Source organism: Schistocerca serialis, chromosome 3 (assembly GCF_023864345.2).
Source record: "Schistocerca serialis cubense isolate TAMUIC-IGC-003099 chromosome 3, iqSchSeri2.2, whole genome shotgun sequence".
NCBI classification, from domain to species: domain Eukaryota; kingdom Metazoa; phylum Arthropoda; class Insecta; order Orthoptera; family Acrididae; genus Schistocerca; species Schistocerca serialis.
The window spans coordinates 359278794-359304489 of NC_064640.1; the positions used below are offsets into that span (position 1 = coordinate 359278794).

At 39.2% G+C, this 25696-nt stretch overlaps 1 protein-coding gene across 1 annotated transcript in view; it reads right to left on the reverse strand.

The window, feature by feature from the left end:
• The window catches only part of LOC126470164 (intermembrane lipid transfer protein VPS13A-like), a 762201-nt gene that overhangs the window by 184561 nt on the left and 551944 nt on the right, over positions 1-25696 (reverse strand). Inside the window, exons 46-49 of the mRNA XM_050097791.1 lie at positions 22353-22703; positions 20102-20227; positions 19860-20006; positions 5698-5820 (exon numbers count right to left, since the gene is read on the reverse strand). Of these exons, the coding sequence (XP_049953748.1) occupies positions 5698-5820; positions 19860-20006; positions 20102-20227; positions 22353-22703 (747 nt within the window). The remainder of the gene's footprint in view (positions 1-5697; positions 5821-19859; positions 20007-20101; positions 20228-22352; positions 22704-25696) is intronic.

The window sequence follows — 25696 nt, forward strand, 5'->3', positions numbered from 1 at the left end:
ACCGCCGTCCTCCAGAATGTGAGTCCAGTGTGCTAACCACTGCGCCACCTCACTCAGTTGTATTCATATATGTATTCATATCATTCTACATTTAGAGTTTTCTTCAGCAGAATAAGAGGACCACCCCATAATCATGAAAAAGACACTCAAAACTGCATAGTTGACTGTTGGCATTACACAAGATGGTTGGCAGTACTCTCCAGCCATCTGCCAAACTCAAACCCTCCACAGGATATCCATGATTCATCACTTCAAACCACTCATTTCCAGTGATCCACTGTCCAGTGCCTTTGCTCTTTACTCCAACTCAAGCATTGCTTTGCACTGACTACAGATATGCGTGGTATGTGTTTGACATTATCTAGTGGGACGCTTTATGTTCTCTTTGTAGTTCATGTTTGCTTAACTACAATGAGGTATCACTGCATATTATGGTACTTATATTTTTTCTGTATTTGTTTTTGTAACATAAACATGCCATATGACTGACTTCATTACTTGTGTATTGAAGGTACAATGCTTCCTGTTACGTTTTTTCCTTCTTCTTTTTTTTTTTTTTTTTTTTTTTTTAAAAAAAGGTGCTTTTAAATTTTATATAATATTAATTTAAATTATTATAACAAAATAAGTATTACATACTCTGATTTGGATTATTTATTGTATGTCAGCAGTGAAACATTTTTGGATCATTGGCTTGTCTTTACACTTCATACAACACGATGTGATTTGTTTGCAACTAGTAAGTACTACAGTACCACCTGGTGGCTGGTTGAAATGTCTATGGTGTTTACTTGAGAATCATGGTCTTCATTCTGCTAATGTATGAACATGAGCTTGTACAATCCATGCACTACATATGTTGCTTTATGTGTTAGTTATTTTATGCTTGACTTACTAATATACTGTTGTTCTCCTGTTCACAAAATATTGTTCTGTGATATGATATGATACAATATGCATTTGATCAAGATGCAGTGAAATGTATATTCCATGGTATAGTCCATGTTTAAGTTAAATTGTATTACACTCTTTTACATCGGATCCCAGTGTGCTTGAATATGTTGAGCCATGCTTTACAGACCTGATAACGGCAAAGTAATTTGCTGAAACCAGTCATCACAATAAATGCCATACAACAGGTGTACTTCTGTTTCTATAGACATGTGTGGCACATGAGAAATGCTCAACCAGTGTATTCCATTCTTTTTAACTTCCTATTCACAGTCATTGTGCTTGCTCAACAACTGGTAGCACTGTGGAATTCAGGAGTGTTTCCTTCAGCTGATTTCATGTGACTTTACAAGCATCCTCTGCAATGCTTGATGGTCCCTGACCTTTGGTACATGAGTCCTACTTGGTCACATCACCAACAGTCATGTTGGGCAACCCTAGAAGGGTTAAAATGTCCGTGGTGGATTTGTTACTCAGGTGACATCCAATGTGTAGCCCACATTCAAATTCACTGAGCTCCCTAAACAACTCAATCTGCTGTCATTGCTTTTCTACTAACAATACAGTACTCTCCACATCCTTTTATACTGATGGGTCTGCATCTCATGATGTCTGATAGTTCTGCAGTACATAAAGAGGTCTGGGTACTTTGATCAATTGCCAATTGCTCATTGAGGAGATCCCTCATTTTAGCATCATAGTGCACCATGTTCTTAATATTATGATGATGCTCATGTAAGCTTGTAACACTACAACAGCAAGGTTGTTCTCCAGTTGTAACATCACATGCCATTCTTCCTTTGACATACTCGCTTGCAGTAGCTTTACATATAATACTTTCCTGACCATATATTCTCTGATTGTCTATGCTTCTGCCCAAGTGGGTCATGAAGTGAGGCATACATTACATTTTCTTTCTGCAGGATCACACTTCAGAGTCACTATAAGGCAATTTTTTGAGGCACACCACTGAGGCTGTGGTTTACCCTTACAGCCAATACAGAGTAGGTTTCTGATTATGAATGTGTGGTACAAGTCAGGCAAACTTTTGCTTTTGATGTTCAGGTACAGCTGTTCTTGATCAGGTGGCTTGTTACTGGAAGTAAGAACTTGAAAGCCCATCTGTATCTTTATTATGGTTTCCTCCTTTATTTTCATTGACTGCATTACATGAAGATGAATATTCTTGGAATTATTTCTCAGAACATTTAGAGCTATAGCTGTTAACAGTATCCTTAATTAGCTTAAGTATCAGACTTCTATTTATTAATTTTCAAAGGTTTCTTAAGGCATGTAATATTTGATACAGTAATTGCATAGATTATGGCTGTGTTTTCCTACATCAAAGTGCTAATGTATATTTGTAAATCTAATTTAGAATGGGTCCCAGTGCAAATGCTATTCCCAGGCTCAGAATGAGTTGGCTGAAATTATGTGCAGTTGAAAGCTAATGCAATGGGTGTGAATAACTACACTTAAAAACACACTTCATATGTTCAAAACACCTCAAATATTATCTTCTCCCACAGATGATGCTTTCTCTCAAAATGGAGGAAAAAATTGCAATTTGCCTATCCACTTGATAACGAGTGGCATTTCAGTGGCAGCACTACATGTGTCGAACATAGGAAACATTTTAAGTGGAGACCCTAGTACAACACCTATCCATGCTACTAAAAGGAATAAAGAGCTATGTGTATCTGAAAGAAAGCCTAACTGATTGTGATAGAGTTCACATTTAGGAAAGCTTTCTACATTATGTGTCAGGTCAATACAGGTCACAGGGAGAGACTATTAGAAGTTGGCCAAAGTAGATATCTGTTAGGGAAACTAAGCCACGGATAGGAAAGAGAACCTTGTGTAGTGAGTGTGTGTGCCAAGGGAACTGGTCAACTTATTGAAGCATCCAGCCTTGCAAATATTGATGTTGAAGATTGCAACCAAATACACATTGTTGCTCATGGTACAACAAACAGTACCTATTGCCTGAGTTCCTTTCGATGCCTGGCAAAGCAAGTGAAAGTAACCAGTCTTGCTCACAAAATTTCAATGAAACTCTAGCATTGTTCTCTGAAATGATTTGGAGTGAAACCTGAAACATAGACTTTGACAATTCTGTAGCTACAAGTGTAGGTGACTGTGTATGGAAGACATACAAGGGGTGTTTAGAATATGTGACTCTCTATCCTGTCCGGGTAAATGTTGCAAACTACTCCGACATACTTATACCAAAACTCAAAACAGACTAAGAATAGGTCAGACTTTCTAGCAGCAAGCAGACCAAACCACTCAGAATATTATCATAGAAACAGGGACCAGTGTTCATAATACATCTGTAACAATGAAAAAATGACAAAAAAAGAATTTTACATGACTCTCTGCTAAAAATGTGGTAGTGCCAAATTCCACAGTAGACATTTGCCCTGGAATCAAGACCCACCTGTTGAAGGAACACATTAGCAACATATATTGCTCACAGGATTGTTCAGCAGAGGCATCTTGGAAGAATTAAAAGGAATCTTCATCAACATAGGTATAAACTCTCTAGAAGTGACACTAAAGAGGTTTTACTGCTCACAGGTGTTCAACAGAAAACTAGTGTAGCAGTATGTGGAGGTTTGCCTGCAAACTATGAATGAGGCTTATCGAAAGTTAAACAATAGTGCACTGGCCATATAACTGTGTATTATTAGGAGGTTGTGAAAAGTGAAATTAAAGTACTGTGAAACGCAACTGTGCACCTGTCAGCTATATTATTTACAGTAGTCAGTGTTGGAATCCACAACCCATTTTTCAGCCAGTGTAGCAACGCAGTACATCAACACCGAGGAATATAAATGAAGAAATAATCAAAGTAGGCTGAACTGCTACATAGTGTGATGCAAAACTCTGCAAGCACCTGTCACAACTTTTTCCATACAACAGAATCAAATGCTTTCCAAGAAAACAGGAACACAGACCTCTCATGGTTTCTTGATTATTGGTTGTATGTCATGATTCTATTTATGAGCTCCTTTTCCATCAACAAAACCTGCTGGTCCTGTGGATATGTGAGGCTGAATATATTACTTCAAACCCTGCTTCAAGATTTAGTGCAAAGTTTTGCTTGTGTGGGATATAGGAACAATAGTTCAGTAGTTGGAGTAGTTCCTGGTGGACCCTTTCTGGTGTACAGGGATGAAGAGAGACTTCAAGCAGTCTTCTGGCCAATACCCAGTTTCCCATATTCTTGTACACAATGAATGCAGCACATCAACACCTTCCTGTCCCACTTCTTTGATCACATTCCCAGATATACTGTTTAGACCAGGGACCTTATATTTCTTCAGATGCTGAACTTCATTCTCTATTTTTCTGCATAATATTGTAGGTTCCAGTGTAAATTGCTCAATTGGTTGACTGTCTGTACTGTCATTAATTCCAGAATACAACTTTTCTCAGTTCTGTTTCTAACTTGCAACAGCACCTTTTTGTCTCCAATAGTGTGCCTTTCTCAGCATCTACAACCCACATATAAGGATTAAATTCACTGGTGATGCTACTGGGTTTCTTGAAGAGATCACACACTTGACTGTGATTATGATGTTCCCCTGTCACAGTACAGATACTAATAATGAAGAGTGACCTGTCCTTTCTGCAATTAGACTTATTTCTCTACACAGGTTCTTATATCTGTCTGGATCCAGGCAGTGAGGATCCAGTTTCTTTCAGATTGCTTCTCTCTTCAACTAAATTTAGTTTCAACTGTGACATCCAAGTATTTTTTTCCTATTTGTGGTCATTCTGATCTCAGATCTCATAAGGAAACAACCTCCTTCTTTCTTAGTCTTACAAGCTCACCGAATTTCCAAAGAGCTTCCTTGGTTGTGAGTCTTAGTTGTCTTTCTCTGCTCTTCTTGGTGGATATGAGCTTAATCCATCTTTTTATGGACAGAATACTGTGATCACTTCTACAGTCAGCTGCAAGTAGGACTTACAGCCAAAGGATGGATTGAACTAGGATTAAGTCAATCGGGTTTTTAAAATCTATCAGCAGGTGATATTTAAGTGTACAGTCTTCGACACAGTCCATTTTTGTTCAAAGTAGCAATCAAATTTTATTTTTAGAAAGTCAGATCCAAAAAAAAACATGCCATTTTTCTTTTCCATTTCCAGTACAAGAGAACACTTGTCAAGCAGATATTTGAAATGTTCTCCACCTTTAGGTAAGTCCTTACCAAGCTGTCCCATTAGGTCTACTGGTAAATTATTATGTGAAAGAGGTAACAGGTTCTTTTATTTTATTTTTTTATTTTTATTTTATTTTATTTTATTTATTTATTTATTTATTTATTTTTGACAGATGCACAAGAGTCTTGCACAAAACGAAGAACAGATAAAGAGCTTGTCTTAGGAGTTATGAGTTATGATACATACTAACTAGCACTACTACTGCTACCAATATTTTGGTTTCATATCATTATTACTAGTATTATTATTATTGTTGTTTTTACAGAAAAAATGGATGAAATAAGCAACATTCATTATAAAAGCTTTTTCTTCATGGGCCTGCATTATTTATTCAGTGTGGTGGCATGTTCTGTTACTATGTGGTACATCATGGTGCCACTATGAAGTAATAAATAACTAACAAACAATAAATAACTTAAGATTAACTGGAATACTCATTGGTGACAACAACAAAAATAACTCCAAAAATTTTGGTAGATGACAGTAGTTCCTCTACAAATAATATGTTATTTTTACCTTATGAAATTCAGCTAGGAATCCCTTAGACTTCTTATTGTAGATATTCCAATAGAGGTATCTTTCTTTAGTAGGGTCATCCCATGTGTACAGCATTGACTGATAGGGACTCAGGAGCATCACCTGGAAGTTTCATATATTTTTGAAGTATGTTGGTAAATTAGTTAACTGGAATAATTAACATGTCAGTACTTACCTTCCAAGCCAATAGTATTTGAAAGATAATGTTTTTCTTAATGTATTACATGTATTAATGTAGTACATGCATTACATTACTGCTACATAGGCCACATAAGAAATATTTTTAGGTTCACCACAGTATTTTTTAATATATTTTTGTTTGATATTCAGGATGTATGTATTGTCTTCTTATGATATAGCACTATTGAGAAGTTATCCTCTGTATTTCAACTACATTAGTTGTTTTTCATGTTTATAAACATTTTGCAATTTTGGCTGTTTAAAGTTGAACGTTCTTTATTTCATCTTTCACTTCGGTATTACCAATTTCAACACATGATTACCATCAAGTACTTAAAAAAATATCAGAGTTCCGCAGCATGTGCTCGGCTTCCCCATTCGATTGTGGATGGAAGGGGGGAGAACAAACGTGCCGAATACCGAAGCGCCTACAAAAATCCTGAAAGGTCTGCAAATTAACTGTGGTCCATTGTCTGAGACCAGGATGATTGGCAGACCTTCCACAGAAAAGATTTTTGCTAGTGCCTGGATTGCAACTTCTGAAGTGGTTGAGGAGCAGCAAACCACATATGGGAATCGGGAATAAGCATCAATGACAATGAGCCAAAAGCCATTGAGAAATGGGCCCGCAAAATCAATGTGAACACGTTCCCATGCTTGGGTTGCCGGCGGCCATGAAGAGAACGCTGCCCTGGGAGATGCCTGTTGGCTTGCACACTGGGAACAGGCGGCCACCAAGTGCTCAATTTCTCTGTCAATACCAGGCCAGTACACATGTCTGCGAGTCAAGGTTTTAGTATGGGAAACACCCCAGTGCCCTGCATGAAATAACGTGAGGACCTCCCTTCGTAAACTTGCAGGAACAACCACGTGAGGAGCTGTATCATCAGTAGCCAGAAGGAGAACTCCATCCAAGACCGAGAGGCAGTCTCGTGGAATAAAATAATTACGTAGAGGGTAAGAGGCCCGGCCTGGAGGGCGGGATGACCACCCCCACTGAATGAGGTGAACAACTTGCCGGAGAACCGGGTCAGCTGCCGTTTCCCTGGCGACTCGAGAACTAGTGATCGGGAAGCCATCAACCGCTTGGTGGGACGCCACATCCAAATGAAACCACATAGTCTCCTCTCGATCGAATGTAGGATCCGGGCCCATCGAAAGACGGGAAAGAGCGTCGGCGTTGGCATGCTGTCCGGTAGGGCGAAAATGAATGTCATAATGGTACTTAGAGAGAAACAAGGCCCAGTGCTGTAGTCTGTGGGCCGCCCTATCCGGAATCTGAGAGGCGGGGCCAAATAACGATATTAACGGCTTATGGTCAGTGATTAACTGAAACTTCGTGCCATACAAGAAAGGGTGAAACTTGGTAACAGCGTAGACAATGGCCAAAGCCTCTTTTTCCACCTGGGAGTAATGGGCCTGTGCGGGACTAAGAGTTTTAGACGCAAACGCCAGTGGTTGCTCGGAACCATCTGCATTGCGATTGGCCAGGACCGCCCCCACCCCATACTGCGAAGCATCTGTAGCCAGGACCAACGGCTTATGGGGGTAAAAAGTAGCCAAACAAGGCGCTGACGTGAGGAGGCCCTTCAACGAGGTGAACGCTCGCTCGCATGCAGGCAACCAATCAAAAGGAACACCCTTGCGCAGAAGGCAGTACAGGGGGCGGGCTATGGTGGAAGCCCTGGGAATGAACCGGTGGTAATAGGCTATCTTGCCTAAAAAGCTTGTAACTCTTTCAGCAAAGCGGGCCGAGGAAGGTCGACGATACCTTGGACCAAACTTCCTAGTGGCTGGACGCCGTGCCGAGAACTGGTGTAGCCCACATACTCAATGGACGGTTGGAAGAAGTTTGACTTATGCAGGTTGCAACGCAAGCCCACAGACCTGAATTTAAGAAAGAGGGTGTGAAGGTTGTGCAAGTGTTCCTTCGTGCTGCGGCCTGTGACAATTATGTCATCCAGGTAATTAATACAATGAGGGATTGTCGATGTGACGTGCTCAAGATAACGCTGGAATATCGCCGGGGCACTGGATATTCCGAAGGCCAACCACTGGTATTGGTAAAGGCCAAACGGGGTGTTGACGACCGCCAGCCGTTTGGAGTCCTCATCAAGTGGTATCTGATGATAAGCCTCCGAAAGATCGATTTTCGAAAAATATTGGCCTCCCGCCATGGCGGAGAACAGTTCATCAGCACGAGGCAAAGGATAGGTGTCCACCACCAATTGGGAATTAATGGTGGCCTTGAAATCGCCACAAAGACATAATTTTCCCGAGGGCTTTCTTACAATAACGAGGGGTGAAGCCCACTCACTAGAAGAAATGGGAAGAACGACCCCTAGGGCTGTCAGCCGGTCTAGCTCTTCCTTTACCTGAGGGCGGAGAGCCAAGGGGATCTGTCTCACGCGTAGAAAACATGGGCGAGCCAACGCCTTCAACATTAAGTGAGCTTCAAAATCTGAAACACGCCCCAGGCCCTCCTCAAAGATATCCGGAAAGTCTGAGATCAAAGATTCCAATGATTGATAGGGAACGTCTTCGGAGACCAACTGTATGGTGTCAGCGATAAAAAAACCGAAAGCTTGAAAGGCATCCAGGCCAAAAATGTTAGCGGAGCTCGCATCACAGACAACAATAAAAGTAATAGGCCGAGTGACTGATTTGTAAGTCATGTCGGTAGTGAATTGACCCAGTACGGGAATGAACTGTTTACCATAATCACGTAGACACCGGTAAACTGGCGCCAACGGGGGCGATCCAAGGTCGGAATAAGTTTGTGCATTCAACAACGAAACTGCTGCGCCCGTATCTACTTGCAGTTGTAACCGGCGCGACCAAACCAACACCTTGATAAAGAGTTTGCGTCCTGATGCATCGGGAGCCTGGCCCGATGAAACTTCCTGAATGTCAACGTCCATGTCCTCTGTACCTGCTTCCTTCGATTCTTTTGAGGCTGTTACCTTTTTTATTACATATGTGACAAACGGCCCAATGCTGAGGGCACTCCGACCGATCGTGATGTATATAGGATGACGCACAGGATGGCAACGCGGGCCGGCAGCCGGAATTCTGTTTACGCGCCGTGCGGGAGAGACCTTAATGGCTGGATTGTACCACTCGCACGTCATCCACCCCGGAAGCAGTGGACGCAGACGCGCCGTCCTGAACTGCCGCGATGTCGCACCATGCTTCCAAATGTTGACCTGCGGCATGAGAGACTTCATACGATTGAGCAATGGACTGGACTTCCTCAAGGGAAGGGTCTTCTAACTGCAGGACCCGTTGCTGGACCTCCCTATCAGGAGCCGAACGAACAATGACGTCGCGTACCATAACGTGGGCATATGACTCTCGCGACTACTCCGTGACAAAATGACACTTGCGACTAAGACCGTGCAGGGTAGCAGCCCACGCCCGGTAAGACTGATGGGGCTGTTTCTTGCATTGATAGAACTCGACCCTAGCCGCCACAACATGCATGCGGCGGCGATAATATGAAGACAGCAATGAACACAATGCATCAAAAGACAAGGACGAGGGTTCCTGCAACGGCGCTAGCTGCCACAAAACTTGATACAGCGAGGGAGATATCCAAGACAAGAAGAGAGCACGACATACCTCCACATCGGCAACATGAAACACCTGGAAATGCTGCCAAAGGCGATGTTCATATGCATCCCAATCCTCCGCCGTCTCGTCATACGGGGGAAAGGGAGGAGGGAACGGCGCTGGAGCAGACTGCGTGGAGAGCAATTCCGGAAGCACTTGTTTCATGGTGGCCATGAGCTCCGTCTGCTGCTCAACCAAAACCCGCACTAAATCCTCCATGCCGTGGAGAAGCTGCGAAACCTGAACAATGACGCAACACGCGAAAGAACGACCCTACTCATTGCCAATTGTGTAGTAACACTGTTCACGTTTACGTTGCACTTCACTTAGCGTAGACTGGGACTGTGTCCTAGGCATGCCTGATGTTGACTGACTGGGCACGGCCCATGCTGCCTGAGTTGTTGTTGTTGTTACGGTGGCAGAGGTCGTGTCCGAATTCTCGCGTGCCCTCTGGTGGACGAGACTCTACTTGTGGCAACTACTGTCCATGTCGATGTGCACCTCCCGCGATCTTTCTGGTGGCTACTGCACCATTCAAGAATAGGTGCATCTTTACATCAATAAAGAAAAGTCACAGTGTTTACAGAAGAAATGGATTGTTACAGCCAAGTTGATGTAATATCAAGATTTAAATATCAAAATTTATAGCATGTACCATCCTATAGAAATGGGTTATATGAAGAAATTTTGATAATAAGAGAGGATAAATCAGACAGAAACTTTAGGACAACAGAGATAAAATAGACAGGTTATGAAACAGGAACCGGTGAGATTCAGTAGATGAGATTTGTATGTCAACATGTTGATACTAACTAAGAGGTAGATGGCAGCTATAAAAGAATAATAATAATTTGGTGCAGGTCAATGGCCTGGAGCAAGTCTTTCAATCTGTCATCACTTCAGCTACTTACATGTCCTTGACATACATCAGTTATTCAAGAGGGGAAAGGGGACCTACAGTTTAATGTGGAATCCAAACTGCATGTTGTTTCTGGTGACTCGTCAAATCACTGAGAGGTGAAGGCTAATTTAAAACAAAGACTGAGAAATCCATGGTCCAACTGAGATTTGAAGCCTTGACCAGTCAGTTTTCAGGTGCATGCATTGCCACTAGACCAACAGACCCAACAACTATAAAGTTAAGGTCTAGTTTGAAAACCACTTAGACAACAGAATTGTAAAGGAAAGATATAAATAAATTCACTAATGAAACAAATTATCAGAGTCAGAAATAGACAACAGAATGACTCATTTGATTGTTGGTAATAGGATACTATAGTGAAAAAGTGATTTCTGGGACAGTGTAATAAAAATTATATTGAAAATATAACTCATGATAGTTATAAACTGAGTAAAGAGTTGGTTCTTATATGAGGGCTGAGAAGGTCAAAAGTCTTTTACTGAGATTCTACTGAGAGAAATTCAGAGGGAATGAATGATGGACCATATGTTTGGTCACATACCAAGGACAGGAAGAGTCACTGAATTGCCACACATTTTCAAGCAATGTTCTGCATTAGTACTGGGAAAACTTTATATTATTGCATTTACCTACTTCTGTACAATATATCATAGTCTGCACTACACCACTATATATTCCCTTCTATTCTTTGATTCCATGTTACTTGCTGAAATTTGCTAAATACACTGTAGTTACAGAGTACTGAATGATGTCAGCACAAACAGTGTGTACCATTGGTGCTGTAAAATTATTTTTTTTTCTGTACATCTATGATTGATCATAAGACTGCGTTATGCAACAGGCTTTCATCATGGAAATGTGTAAATTTGCTGAAGGCTATAACCTGAAGTGAAAGGACTAATATACATTTTATTAGCCGATCTTTCTAAGACTACATTTATTTGCTATTTATTGCAATGTTTGTGTCATCGGCAAACAAAACAAACTTGGCATCTAGTAATGTTACTGATGAAACGTCACTGATAAACGCAAGAAAAAGTAAGAGACTTAAGATGGAATCTTGTGGGACCCCACGTGTAATTAGTTCCCAGTTGGATGATGTCTGATAGCTTAATACATGTCTCCTGCCTAATAACACCCTTTGTTTCCTGCCAGAGATATAAGATTTGAACCATTTTGCAGCATTTCCTGTCACACCATAATGTACTAATTTACTTAAAATGATATTGTGATTTACACAGTCAAATGCCTTTGACAGATTACAAAATATACCAGTTGTCTGCAAGTTTTTGTCCAATGAATTAAGTATAGTTTCACTGTAACTGTAGATAGCCTTCTCAATATCAGAACCCTTTAGAAATCTTAACTGCGACTTTGACAGTACCAGTTTGTTATTTGTGATGAGATGGTTATAAAACTGATTGTATATTACCTTTTCTAAAATTTTTGAGAATGCTGGCAAAAGTGAAATTGAATGGAAATTTGACACTATTTCTTTATCTCCCTTCTTAAACAGTGCCTTAACTTCAGCATATTTCACCCATTCAGGAGATATTCCACTGATAAACGACTGGTTACACAGATAGCTTAATATGTTACTTAGCTCAGAATCGCATTCTCTAATTGACTTAGTTGATATTCCATACACTATACACATCTGTCACCAATGTATCCTTTACTCTTAATGCTGTTTGCCCCTCTTCATGTCTGGTTCTACCAGTGTCCACCTTCACTATATCCCATTTTGTCTTTATTTAGTTATCTGATATGACTATCTTTTCCTTGTAATATATTTGCTTTGATGTCCATAACATCACTCCAGTGAATGTCTCTGAGGAGTGTCCTAAAATAATCAAATTTTGGCTTATAGATTACCCTCTTGAGTTCAGATTTAACACATTTTACATCCTCTTCTGTATTAACATTTAACAGAAGGAACTGCATGTCATAATCTGAGAGGCCATTGACTATTGGTTTCATAATATAGTTTTGTTCATTGGACTTCTCTATAAAAGTATTATCAATGGCTATTTGCGAGCAATTGGCTACCCTAGTTGGGAACTTTACAGTGAGAATTAAGGTGAATGATAGTGTTAGTATTGCAAATAAGTTCTTATTGGGAGAGTCTTTAAGGAAATTTACATTGAAGTCACCAGCAACCACTATTTCTTTGTTTTTGGTTGTTAAATGGGCCATTACAGCTGCAAGTTGGTTTATGAACAGATTAAATTTACCTGCAGGTGCTTGATATACACTTAATATTGTGAAGGATTTTTTATGAAATTCTTATTTGGTTGCACATTCCTCTATATGCTGTTCTCAGGATAATTTATGAATGTCTATGTTCTTCAAATTATGACATTTCCTGATGAATGTGGCAACTCCTCCTTTCTCCATTTCTGCTCTACAAAAGTGAGATGCTAACCTAAATCCTGTAACACTTAAGTTCTATACCAGTAGTCACATGATGTTCAGAGAGGCAGGTTATGCCAGCTGGGTATGAGGACTCTAAATCATCTATGCAGATAATTAATCCATTAATTTTATTTCTCAGTCCTTGAATATTTTGATGCAATAAAGATATCTGACATTTTGCATTGACTGAGTTAAAATTCTTAAGCAACAGCTGTTTATGCTGCTGTAATAAGCTAGAATTATGTTTTTTGGTGTCTTTCTCAAACTGGAGGTTTGTCTCAATCCTAACCTCTCTTAAAACTTGGTTTCTTTCTGTCCTCCCTACCCTAAAAAAGGGTCTTTTCTGAACCCTTTAACCACTGGTATTTTATCACTCATGACAGTGCCTCCTTCCTTTAATTTTCCTGCTATTTTCCCAACCAGTTTAACCTTCCCTTTCTTGTTGAGTTGAAGGCCACCTATTCCGAGAATCAACAAGAACCATACTAATGTGTGGCCCTGCACCCAACATAAGCAGCAATTACAACTCCAAATTAACTCTCCTGGCAGAAGAGTTCAAATGAGGTTGGTCATGGCACCCAAGAACAGATACAAACTCAACACTAGTATGCTTCGATGCTGGTCTCATATTTGCCATGTCACACTCAATACTGTACCCAGAATCTCTGTCAATACTATTACCTGGCCCACCTACTATGACCATGGTGTCTTCCTTAGTGAAATCTTTACAAAGTGATCCTAAATCCTCTGTCACCTGCTCCAGGCCAGCATTAGGTTTAAAAAAAATTGGTAATCTGATATTCTGATCCCAGTCCATCCAGCAAAAGTTGGGCAACACCACTTCCAAGGGAAATACCTAACAACACTTTCTTTCTCTTTACTGATTTCCCTACATTCTTACTTTTCAATTTGTTGCTGAAAGTTTGTTGTTCCCTGTCTACACCTACACCTGCTTGAGGCTTACCAGACTCTAACTGAAGCAACAGGTCAAATCTATTTTCCACATTCACCATGAAGCTGTCAGACAAAGTTCTAGGCCTGTTCCTCCTGTTGCCTGTTGCCACTTCCCACCTCTCTTTACCCTTCTCCCTCCTTAACCTGTCAATATCTCCTTATCTCTACTACATATTCTACAAGACCACTGATGAGTAGCATTTACTTCCCCTACTCCCATGCCACTACAGTCATATACATGGAAAAAAAACTACAGCACCCGTCATACCAAAGCCCCAACCTAACAATTCTACGGCAAGTCAAGTACTTTTCACTCATGATAAACATAATAGTTTATTAAGAATAAATCAGTTAAATTACAGATGAACACGAAAATATGATTCTACAAATTTGGCCTATATGCAACAGTATGTAAACAAAAACAACAGTGCAAAGTTTCTGAAACAACAACTTAAACTTTATGCTTATTTCCGAAAAATGTGAGTTAAATAATGAAGAGATACATTGCAGTTAAATTTCTGGAGAGAGCAAAGAGCAATTAAACGAAATTCTATAGATTGTCTGAGGCAAAACATAGCAGAAAATATGACTATAACCTGACTGTGCAATCTTTTCACATTTTCTGCTATATTATATAAATAAAAATGAAACCTTTAATGGTACACATAACAAGCACACTAATACACCTATTTACCACATAATCAGTACTGGTACTAAACTAAATGTTATTATAATCTAAAATGACTTAATTTTCCCGAAAACACCAAAACTCGCACTAGTCTCCCAGCTGCAGGGCTACTATCAGTATTTACTGCATGAAGGCAGCAAATTTCATTAAAATTCATTGCTGTAGATAGTAGTTAAAGTACCATTATAGTGAATGAAAGGTCATAGTCACACTCTGTTCTGAAGTGGAAATCCAAAATTCAGAAAACAAAAGAAGTCACTTCATGGATCATTCAAATCCACAATAGTAACTGGACATTTCTCAGAACTGAAAGCAATCTGATTGCTATGCAACAGACCCCCGAAGAATATTTCTCCGTATTTTGGTTACCACTTTCAGCTCAACACGGTATCTGCAGCATGTGGAGCAGATTTCTACAACAGCGGAAGCGTGTAATCGCCATCAGTTTTACACACCGCCCTGTGTACGCTGTATGTATTTACCCACAACAGTGAACATACAGTTACTCACACAAATAGAAAGACAATACTAGGTGGTGTGAGGAAACATTTCAGTATAATGGCCCTGTAGAGCTAAACAGTAATTAGCCTAGTAAGAAAAGGAGTCGTTATAAATTGTTCGTTATTATATATAGCCAAAAAAAGTAGTTGCAAGGGCAACAGTCTGGATAATTGACTGATCTGGCCTTGGAACACTAACCAAAATGGCCTTCCTGTGCTGGTACTGCGAACGGCTGAAAGCAAGGGGAAACTACGGCTATAATTTTTCCTGCGGGCATGCAGCTTTACTGTATCGTTAAATGATGATGGCGTCCTCTTGGGTAAAATATTCCAGAGGTAAAATAGTCCCCCATTCGGATCTCCCTGGGGGGGTGGGGGCGGGGGAGGGGAGACTACTCAAGAGGATGTCATTATCAGGAGAAAGAAAACTGGCATTCTATGGATCGGAGCGTGGAATGTCTGATCCCTTAATCGGGCAGGTAGGTTAGAAAATTTAAAAAGGGAAATGGATAGGTTAAAGTTAGATATAGTGGGAATTAGTGAAGTTCGGTGGAAGGAGAAACAAGACTTCTGGTCAGGTGACTACAGGGTTATAAACACAAAATCAAATAGGGGTAATGCAGGAGTAGGTTTAATAATGAATAGGAAAATAGGAATGCAGGTAAGCTACAAGAAACAGCATAGTGAACGCATTATTGTGGCCAAGATAGATACGAAGTCCACGACTACTACAGTAGTACAGGTTTATATGCCAACTAGCTCTGCAGATGATGAAGAAATTGAAGAAATGTGTGATGAAATAAAAGAAATTATTCAGATTGTGAAGGGAGACGAAAATTTAATAGTCATGGGTGACTGGAATTCGGCAGTATGAAAAGGGAGAGAAGGAAATGTAGTAGGTGAATATGGACTGGGGGTAAGAAATGAAAGAGGAACCCGCCTGGTAGAATTTTGCACAGAGCACAACTTAATCATAGCTAACACTTGGTTCAAGAATCATAAAAGAAGGTTGTGTACATGGAAGAAGCCTGGAGATACTGACAGGTTTCAGATAGATTACATAATGGTAAGACAGAGATTTAGGAACCAGGTTTTAAACTGTAAGACATTTCCAGGGGCAGATATGGATTCTGACCACAATCTATTGGTTATGACCTGTAGATTGAAACTGAAGAAACTGCAAAAAGGTGGGAATTTAAGGAGATGGGACCTGGATAAACTGACTAAACCAGAGGTTGTACAGAGTTTCAGGAAGAGCATAAGGGAACAATTGACAGGAATGGGGGAAAGAAATACAGTAGAAGAAGAATGGGTAGCTTTGAGGGATGAAGTAGTGAAGGCAGCAGAGGATCAAGTAGATAAAAAGATGAGGGCTGGTAGAAATCCTTGGGTAACAGAAGATATATTGTATTTAATTGATGAAAGGAGAAAATATAAAAATTCAGTAAATGAAGCAGGCAAAAAGGAATACAAACGTCTCAAAAATGAGATCGACAGGAAGTGCAAAATGGCTAAGCAGGGATGGCTAGGGGACAAATGTAAGGATGTAGAGGCTTATCTCACTAGGGGTAAGATAGATACAGCCTGCAGGAAAATTAAAGAGACCTTCAGAGAAAAGAGAACCACTTGTATGAATATTAAAAGCTCAGATGGAAACCCAGTTCTAAGCAAAGAAGGGAAAGCAGCAGGTGGAAGGAGTATATAGAGGGTCTATACTAGGGTGATGTACTTGAGGACAATATTATGGAAATGGAAGAGGATGTAGATGAAGATGGAATGGGAGATATGACACTGCGTGAAGAGTTTGACAGAGCACTGAAGGACCTGAGTCGAAACAAGGCCCTGGGAGTAGACAACATTCCATTAGAGTTACTACCATCTGGTGATCAAGATGTATGAGACAGGCGAAATACCCTTAGACTTCAAGAAGAATATAATAATTCCAATCCCAAAGAAAGCAGGTGTTGACAGATATGAAAATTACCAATCTATAAGTTTAATAAGTCACAGCCTCAAAACGCGAATTCTTTACAGGTGAATGGAAAAACTAGTAGAAGCCGACCTCGGGGAAGATCAGTTTGGATTCAGTAGAAATGTTGGAACACATGAGGCAATACTGACCCTACGACTTATCTTAGAAGCTAGATTAAGGAAAGGCAAACCTACGTTTCTAGCATTTGTAGACGTAAAGAAAGCTTTTGACAATGTTGACTGGAATACTCTCTTTCAAATTCTGAAGGTGGCAGGGGTAAAATACAGGGAGCAAAACGCTATGTACAATTTGTACAGAAACCAGATGGCAGTTATAAGAGTCGAGGGACATGAAAGGGAGGCAGTGGTTGGGAAGGGAGTGAGATGGGGTTGTAGTCTTTCCCGATGTTATTCAATCTGTATATTGAGCAAGCAGTGAAGGAAACAAAAGAAAAATTCGGAGTAGGTTTTAAAATCCATGGAGACGAAAAAAAAAACTTTGAGGTTCGCCGATGACATTGTAATTCTGTCAGAGACAGCAAAGGACTTGGAAGAGCAGTTGAATGGAATGGATAGTGTCTTGAAAGGAGGATATAAGATGAACATCAACAAAAGCAAAATGAGGATAATGGAATGTAGTCAAATTAAGTCAGGTGATGCTGAGGGAATTAGATTAGGAAATGAGACACTTAAAGTAGTAAAGGAGTTTTGCTATTTGGGGATCAAAATAACTGATGATGGTCGAAGTAGAGAGGATATAAAATGTAGACTGGCAATGGCAAGGAAAGCGTTTCTGAAGAAGAGAAATTTGTTAACATCGAGTATAGATTTAAGTGTCAGGAAGTCATTTCTGAAAGTATTTGTATGGAAGTGAAACTTGGATGATAAATAGTTTGGACAAGAAGAGAATAGAAGCTTTTGAAATGTGGTGATACAGAAGAATGCTGAAGATTTGATGGGTAGAACACATAACTAATGAGGAAGTATTGAATAGGATTGGGGAGAAGAGAAGTAGGCGGCACAACTTGACTAGAAGGGATCGGTTGGTAGGACGTGTGTTGAGGCATCAAGGGATCACTAATTTAGTATTGGAGGGCAGCGTGGAGGGTAAAAATCATAGAGGGAGACCAAGAGATGAATACACTAAGCAGATTCAGAAGGATGTAGGTTGCAGTAGGTACTGGGAGATGAAGAAGCTTGCACAGGATATAGTAGCATGGAGAGCTGCATCAACCCCGGCCTCAGGACTGAAGACCACAACAACAACAACAGCGAAAAAAAATACTGCAATATTTTTCAGTAATAGATTAAAATCTTAGAGTCAAATCACCCTGAAGTATTACTAACTGGAATTTCCCTTCACCTGAACAAATCTGACATGAGTGTACACACTGGTGAGGCACATCAGTCAATAGATTTTAATGTAAAACACCTCAGCAAACATTATTTAATGTGTCAGTGAGTGTTTTTCCTATTTTTATGGAGTCAAAAATAACCAATTAATGTCACTTTGTGGGGAGTGAAAACAATTGCAAATAACAACACTGGGTAAGCAATAGTCATGGAGCATATGTGTAGATGAAAGTCTATTAAAAGTGTCTATCTTGTCCCTGTACAAGAAATATATTATCAGTTGAGGAATTAGTCTGGAGGAGTAAAATTTCCATAAGACCTTCTGATTTAACTGCCCGTTCTACAGTGGCTATCTACAACACAACACTCTTTCTCCTGATGTGTACCTAATTTTAAATCTATGATTCCATTTTTTTGAGTGACTAACTATATTTCATCTTCAAAGAATACATAAACAAACTGACAGAAGTAAGGTCAAAAGACGTGGCCTAGCTGTTTTCACAATCTAGACAGAGAAAGCTTTCCTGAACTGTTACAACCCCAAGTTTCACTGATATCTTATTACAAAGAATGAAGATTGTGCATTTTATTTTTTTTTCCTACTTCACTGTATATTTTCTTTGTCCTTCTGTTTATCTTGTATCTGCTTATTTTTTATGACTCACATTTTATTTAGAGACCTTGTGTTCCATACATGTTAAACAACTGACAAATTGTAATACCTTTACAGTATTTCTGTCATTCTAGCAGCAGCTCAAGCACAAGTTTTTGTAACCTTTACATAAATAATCTTATTCACTACAAGGGGATAAGGCGGAGGACTTTTCACTGTGGAATACTTGAGAGCTGTCAAAATGAAGATGCTGTTCATATACTGCACATCTGATATGGGCAGAAGTTCTTATAGACTCATGTTACAGATGAAGATAAACACCTAGAAAGTTAGCTCACTGAGCTCAAAATGACCAGAGACATTAGATATGGCAGTAGATTTTGAGGTTCAGGAGAAAAGAGTATCGGTTGCTTTGTCACTCTTCCAGATCATGAAGATATCATTAATGAATCTATACCCCAGATTTTGTGTATTTAGTGGATAGGAAGAAATCCTCCAAATGGTCCATAAAGAAGTTAGCATAGCCTGGTGCCATGTAGGTATCAATGGGAATTCCTTTTTTAAACTCATCCATGAAGAAATAATTATATGGCACAGCACTGCTGCCAAAAGGCAAAAGGTTTATGTGGTGAATTTGGTGTCATGAGGACCCTTAAAAAATCAGTTTTTCATGGTAGTGAGGCCAAGACAATATGGGATGTTAGTATACAATGATGTTGCATCTACAGTGACAAGCATGGAGCCTGGTGGTACTGGGAAAGGAACTATGAATAAGTGGCAATGGATGTGATTAGTGTGTTGGCTGTTGGAAGAGAGATGATGGGTGATGTAAATATTTTAAAATTTCCTATATCATTTCCATAATACAATTTTATTATTCTAAAAATAGTTTGCTACTGATTTCCTGTTTTAAGAATAAATGAAGGATAATACCTGACCAAGATCTTGCTGGTAGATCTTGAGAAACAGATCCTCACACAAGTTGTCAATCCTAACTGGTGCTTCTCCAAAGCTGTAGTTATTGAAGGCAATAGAGAATGGTTTATCCCCACCACCAGTCACCGAAACACATAGACCACACTGTCAGAAGAAACATATTTGAGAGTATATGTTGTGTACATATCCAATATTAAACTCAAACGTATTTCAATAATGAAACAAGTAACAAGACTCACGCCTTTATCCATTCGAAGAACTGTGTGGTGGACAATTGTTATGGGAAAATGTTGAGACATAATCTTGCTGTCTCTAAATTTAACATACATGTTCATTGATTCTGTTTCTGGCCAAAATGGCACACACTGAAATAATGAAATACACACACCAGTCATTAATTATCAAAATTTTCTCATTTGAATGTATAAAATTTATTTTGGACGATAACCAATGTTTAACACATCCAAATACCCATAAAATGAGATTCTCATATTGTATGAATCAGTACAGAAAATTTCTTTTATAGAGTTGTTTCATTTGTGAATCAGTAACATTTTATCTGTGTTTCAATTCCAGCTTATGAAAAAAAAAAAAAAAAAAAAAAAAAAAGGTTCAAATGGCTCTGAGCATTATGGGACTTATCATCTGAGGTAATCAGTCCCCTAGAACTTAGAACTACTTAAACCTAACTAACCTAAGGACAACACACACACCCATGCCCGAGGCAGGATTCGAACCTGTGACCATAGCGGTCGCACGGTTCCAGACTGAAGTGCCTAGAACTGTTCAGCCACTCCGGCCGGCTCCAGCTGATGAGGAAGACTTTGAGTCTATTAATTCTCAATTATCCATCTCCATAACTAATGTTGTAAATGTATTTTATTCCTTCACATTGTTATAATAAAATGGTTGTGAAAAGGCAGGTAGGATGTGAAGTACTTGCAAGGTCGAAGGCATGTGATTATGCTTCATAGTCTGTTTTATCATGAAGTCAATTTGATCTTCTGTGTCATCTCTACTTTGTGACACATCTATACAGTAAGTAGATAGAAGTTAAGTATTATAGCACATAGGGACATTCTGAACACAGACCATAGCAGACCACGACTGGTGCCAACAAATAATGACATTGTCTGTCCTCAGGCACTGCTTTATCTCTTTGTATGGTATCCAGAAGAGATTATGTTGTGCAGACACTGCAAGTTTGTGAAAGACATGGAGAAACCAACTGCTGGATTCAGATATGAATCCTGAGAATCTCCATGCCAATTTTAAATTTAAACATATGAGTTAATGTTGTGTCTCTATGCTGTGATTTTTCATCTGGCCATTGAGGAAGCTGAAGGGGAAAGGCTAGCACTGACCAAGCAGTGATGGCCCCAATGCCAAGCCTACAGCATGGTGGTGCCATTGATGAAACTACAACCAGCCATGTTGAATCATGGTGACTTTTGATGGAACCTAATGTTAACATGAGTCAGCAGGTTGTGACTTGTGCGTGGTTGGATGTCAGTAGAACCTGATTGCAGCCAGCCTCCATTAGTTCATGTGGGGGTCATGTAAGTCAGGTAGCATTGTTGGTGACCCAGGTATGGCAAAACAGACTCCATGGTTGTTTGTGATCTGGCCATAGGTGCCGCCAGTTCCATCCCATCAATGACTGCATCTGGAAGCTACATAATTTCTAGTTCTAGTGTTATAACTTAACTATAACAGGAGGTACATGCTACACAGAGATACTCTGTGAGAAAACAACCCAAGTTTCTAGAACTTCTCTATTTTCCTATTTAAAAGTGTGTATTCATTACCTATCATGTGCATGTCTACCATTCAGTGCTCAACCAAAAAGTGAGTGGTTACCTTTATCCCTTCTGCTGAATGTAAAAAAAATTGAAAGTGGAAACATAATGGTAACATGCATCTATAAGAAGGGCTATGTGTGAAGCTGTAAAGTAACAACAGGTAAGTGCTTCAAAGCTACACCAACTTTCTGAGCTTTTATATGCATCTTTGCATCAGTTGTCATTTATCTACAGATGAGTAGTTGCCTGCCCTAGGTTTCATTCTTTGTTTGTTGGTACAAAGTTCCCATTTCTGTTATCATAAGAGAAAAAGGCAGATACTTATAACAACTCTTTCTAAATTAATAGGCCTTGCATACAGAAAAGAAGTTAATATACATAAATTTCCAGCTCTTCATGTCCCATCTGTGGTGTAAGAACATTAAGGTAATCAAAATATGCATGCAAGTAAGTTGGCGTAACAGACAACTATTGCAGTGTATGATTATTAGACTGTGTAACTATAATATAGATGAGTAAGTCATTCAAAATGTACAAACATTTAGATAAAATAGCATTGAAAAATAAAAAAAACCGCCTGTGAAAAAAATTTAAGTAAAATGAAAACTTACTTAAAACAAACTTTGCCCTACAGCACACAGAGTTTGAATCCAAGATATCTGTAGATGAATTTCAAAATGCAACATACCTGACCAGGTGACAAGTCAATCCATAAGTCTGCCCTTTCATTTTCTTCCATAAATCTCAGATGTTTGTTGCTGTTATTAGTAACAATGAAATTGGGAAGAAAAGTCACAATGCGAGTAAGCTGAGGGCACAGCTGTGATAGTGAAGATATCAGCAATATTCGGTAGTGTCTTTTCCTTTCTCGGTCATGGCACACTATCAGACCAACACATCCTGCATTGTCTAAGGAAAATGCAGGTGACCAGGAAGAGTGATATGCTCGAAGACGGACACATCGACGTCTGTGTTTTTTGTAGCAAAAAAGCAATGGTTCTTCTCCCTGTGCTTCATAAACAATATCTGACAAGGAACCCTACAAAAGAAATAAAACAATCAAAAAATTAGTGAGCATGGATGATGTAATAATGGTTTAAAATTTTAATTTTTCAGGAAATTTTTCTTCATTAAACAATACAATTTTTTTTTTTTTTTTTTTTTTGTAAACATTTTTGGAATACAGTGATCAATAGATTATTATATTTTGACTAAAGTTCAGTCTTGATCACACAATTTATGTTTCAATGACATAGTTTGTCACTGAAACATAAATGGTGTGATCAAGACTGAACTTTAGTCAAAATATAATACAAAATTTACTTTCAACAACTGAGAAACTTTCTCAATGCTGTCAATTATCAACTGTGGAATATAAATTAACCCCTTTCTGCATTATTTTTTTAATGAAAAATATATGCATTGGCTTCTGAGGTTACTAAATGATACTGACAAGCAATTTTGAAAAAAAGTTTTATTTTCCAAAACATAATAAATAAATGGTTTGGCACATTTCTGGCACACCATGCTTGTAAGGTACATTATATAGGAGTTTAGTGTTTCTTTATGAGTACTCTACTACATAAAATAACTCATCCTGTCCAGTGGCATATGATCTACATCAATAAGCCTTTACTCATGTCGTATGGGACATTTTGAAACACTTTGTATCATGAATCACACACACTTATTAACCAATGTTGGACACTTACCTATATGGGGAGACCAACAGCAATACAAATTTCTACAGTTGAAGGGTGCATAGATACTTAGTTGAATGTGTGAACAGTGCGGTTCATTTATGTATGAGTACAGACAGAAATTGTTTGAAAATGTTCCATACTGCTTGAGTAAAGGAGTACTGATGTAGATCACATGCCACTGGATATCATGCATAAGGTTGTAGTTATGTTGCTTAGTAAAATAGTAATAAAAGAACACTGAACTGCTAGAGATTGCACCCTATATGCATAATGTGCCAGAAATGTCACAAAACATAAAAGTTTTTTCCCAAATTGCTTATCAATTAGGTGTAGTAACCTCAAGAAACAATACACATACCAGTTTCATTAAAAGGAAAAAAATCATGCTGACAGTACACAGTGTTTTTCAAGTTTGGCTCAAATGTAGACTACTACGCAGTAGAGGACTAACTTAACAGAGATAAAACGTGTAATACTCTATTACTATCTCTTGTAAAACAAAACACAAAAACATGGCCTGTCAGTTCTTATATTGGTCACAGCATGTTAGGAAATAAAGTAATTGCCATAATTGGCATTGCAGTGTCTATTTATTAAGTAATGTATTTATCGTAAAAGTGTATTTTTAAATTTTTCTGTACATTACTGCATGTGTGTGTACACCATGATAACACAGTTTTAGTACCCTGAACTACTTATTTACAGTGACTCCACAGGACAGGTTACAAATTCCCATACAGTACGAAACTATGATTCAGTAACTCCTCACAACTCCACAACATGGCACACTAATTTCAGTTGGCAGGGGGAAGTGTGATAAGAATTTGAATTTTGCCTTTCATAAAACAGGGGGATAATGCTTCTTATGTGCATGACATTCAATAACGCACCCATGCCTCCTGTGTTGTGACAAATGGCAAACAACTCAGGGAGATCAGTGTTCACCAGTTGGCTATGAGTCTGGCAAATCTGGGGTTCCTGAGCTGGGAACTGGCAATGACTAAAAGTCATCTGCAACTACAAGCACTGGGCATACTTCAGTTACCACTGTGAAGCATAGCAGTGGAACATTATGAGCCACAGGGAAAGGTGGATCTAAGGTTAATTGTCCAAATCATAAAGGTGATACAAACCTCTATAAAAGGAAACTAAATCTCAATGTATGCTATGGGCCAATGGGATGGATGGCTATTTACGAAAACAAGTTGGCAACCTCTGTGAAACCTGCAATACCCCTCAGTTGTAAAAGGGTTACCCTGGCAGGTGGGGCTCTGTCTGAGTCAATTGTTGTTGTTGTGGTCTTCAGTCCTGAGACTGGTTTGATGCAGCTCTCCATGCTACTCTATCCTGTGAAAGCTTCTTCATCTCCCAGTACTTACTGTGACCTACATCCTTCTGAATCTGCTTAGTGTATTGATCTCTTGGTCTCCTTCTACGATTTTTACCCTCCACGCTGCCCTCCAATGCTAAATTTGTGATCCCTTGATGCCTCAAAACATGTCCTACCAACCGATCCCTTCTTCTAGTCAAGTTGTGCCACAAACTTCTCTTCTCCCCAATCCTATTCAATACCTCCTCATTAGTTACGTGACCTACCCACCTTATCTTCAGCATTCTTCTGTAGCACCACATTTCGAAAGCTTCCATTCTCTTCTTGTCCAAACTGGTTATTGTCCATGTTTCACTTCCATACATGGCTACACTCCATACAAATACTTTCAGAAACGACTTCCTGACACTTAAATCTATACTCGATGTTAACAAATTTCTCTTCTTCAGAAACGATTTCCTTGCCATTGCCAGTCTACACTTTATATCCTCTCTACTTCGACCATCATCAGTTACTTTACTCCCTAAATAGCGAAACTCCTTTACTACTTTAAGTGTCTCATTTCCTAATCTAATCCCCTCAGCATCACCCGATTTAATTTGACTACATTCCATTATCCTCGTTTTGCTTTTGTTGATGTTCATCTTATATCCTCCTTTCAAGACACTGTCCATTCCGTTCAACTGCTCTTCCAAGTCCTTTGCTGTCTCTGACAGAATTACAATGTCATCGGCAAAACCTCAAAGTTTGCTATAGCCGTAACTTTTCCTGAGGACATGCAGCTTTACTGTATGATTAAGGAAACTGAGTCAATTATTACTCCCCTATTGGCTTGTAGGAGCAAAATTGCTCATGATTCCCAAAACAAAATATCTCCCAATGGGCTGTGTGTACCTTTGGCTGTATCTAGCACCCAACCACCAAAGAGAGTTTGATAGTCTAGTCCTTCAGAGCAATCAACAATATCTATGACAAAAGTGAACACTAACAAGGTATAGC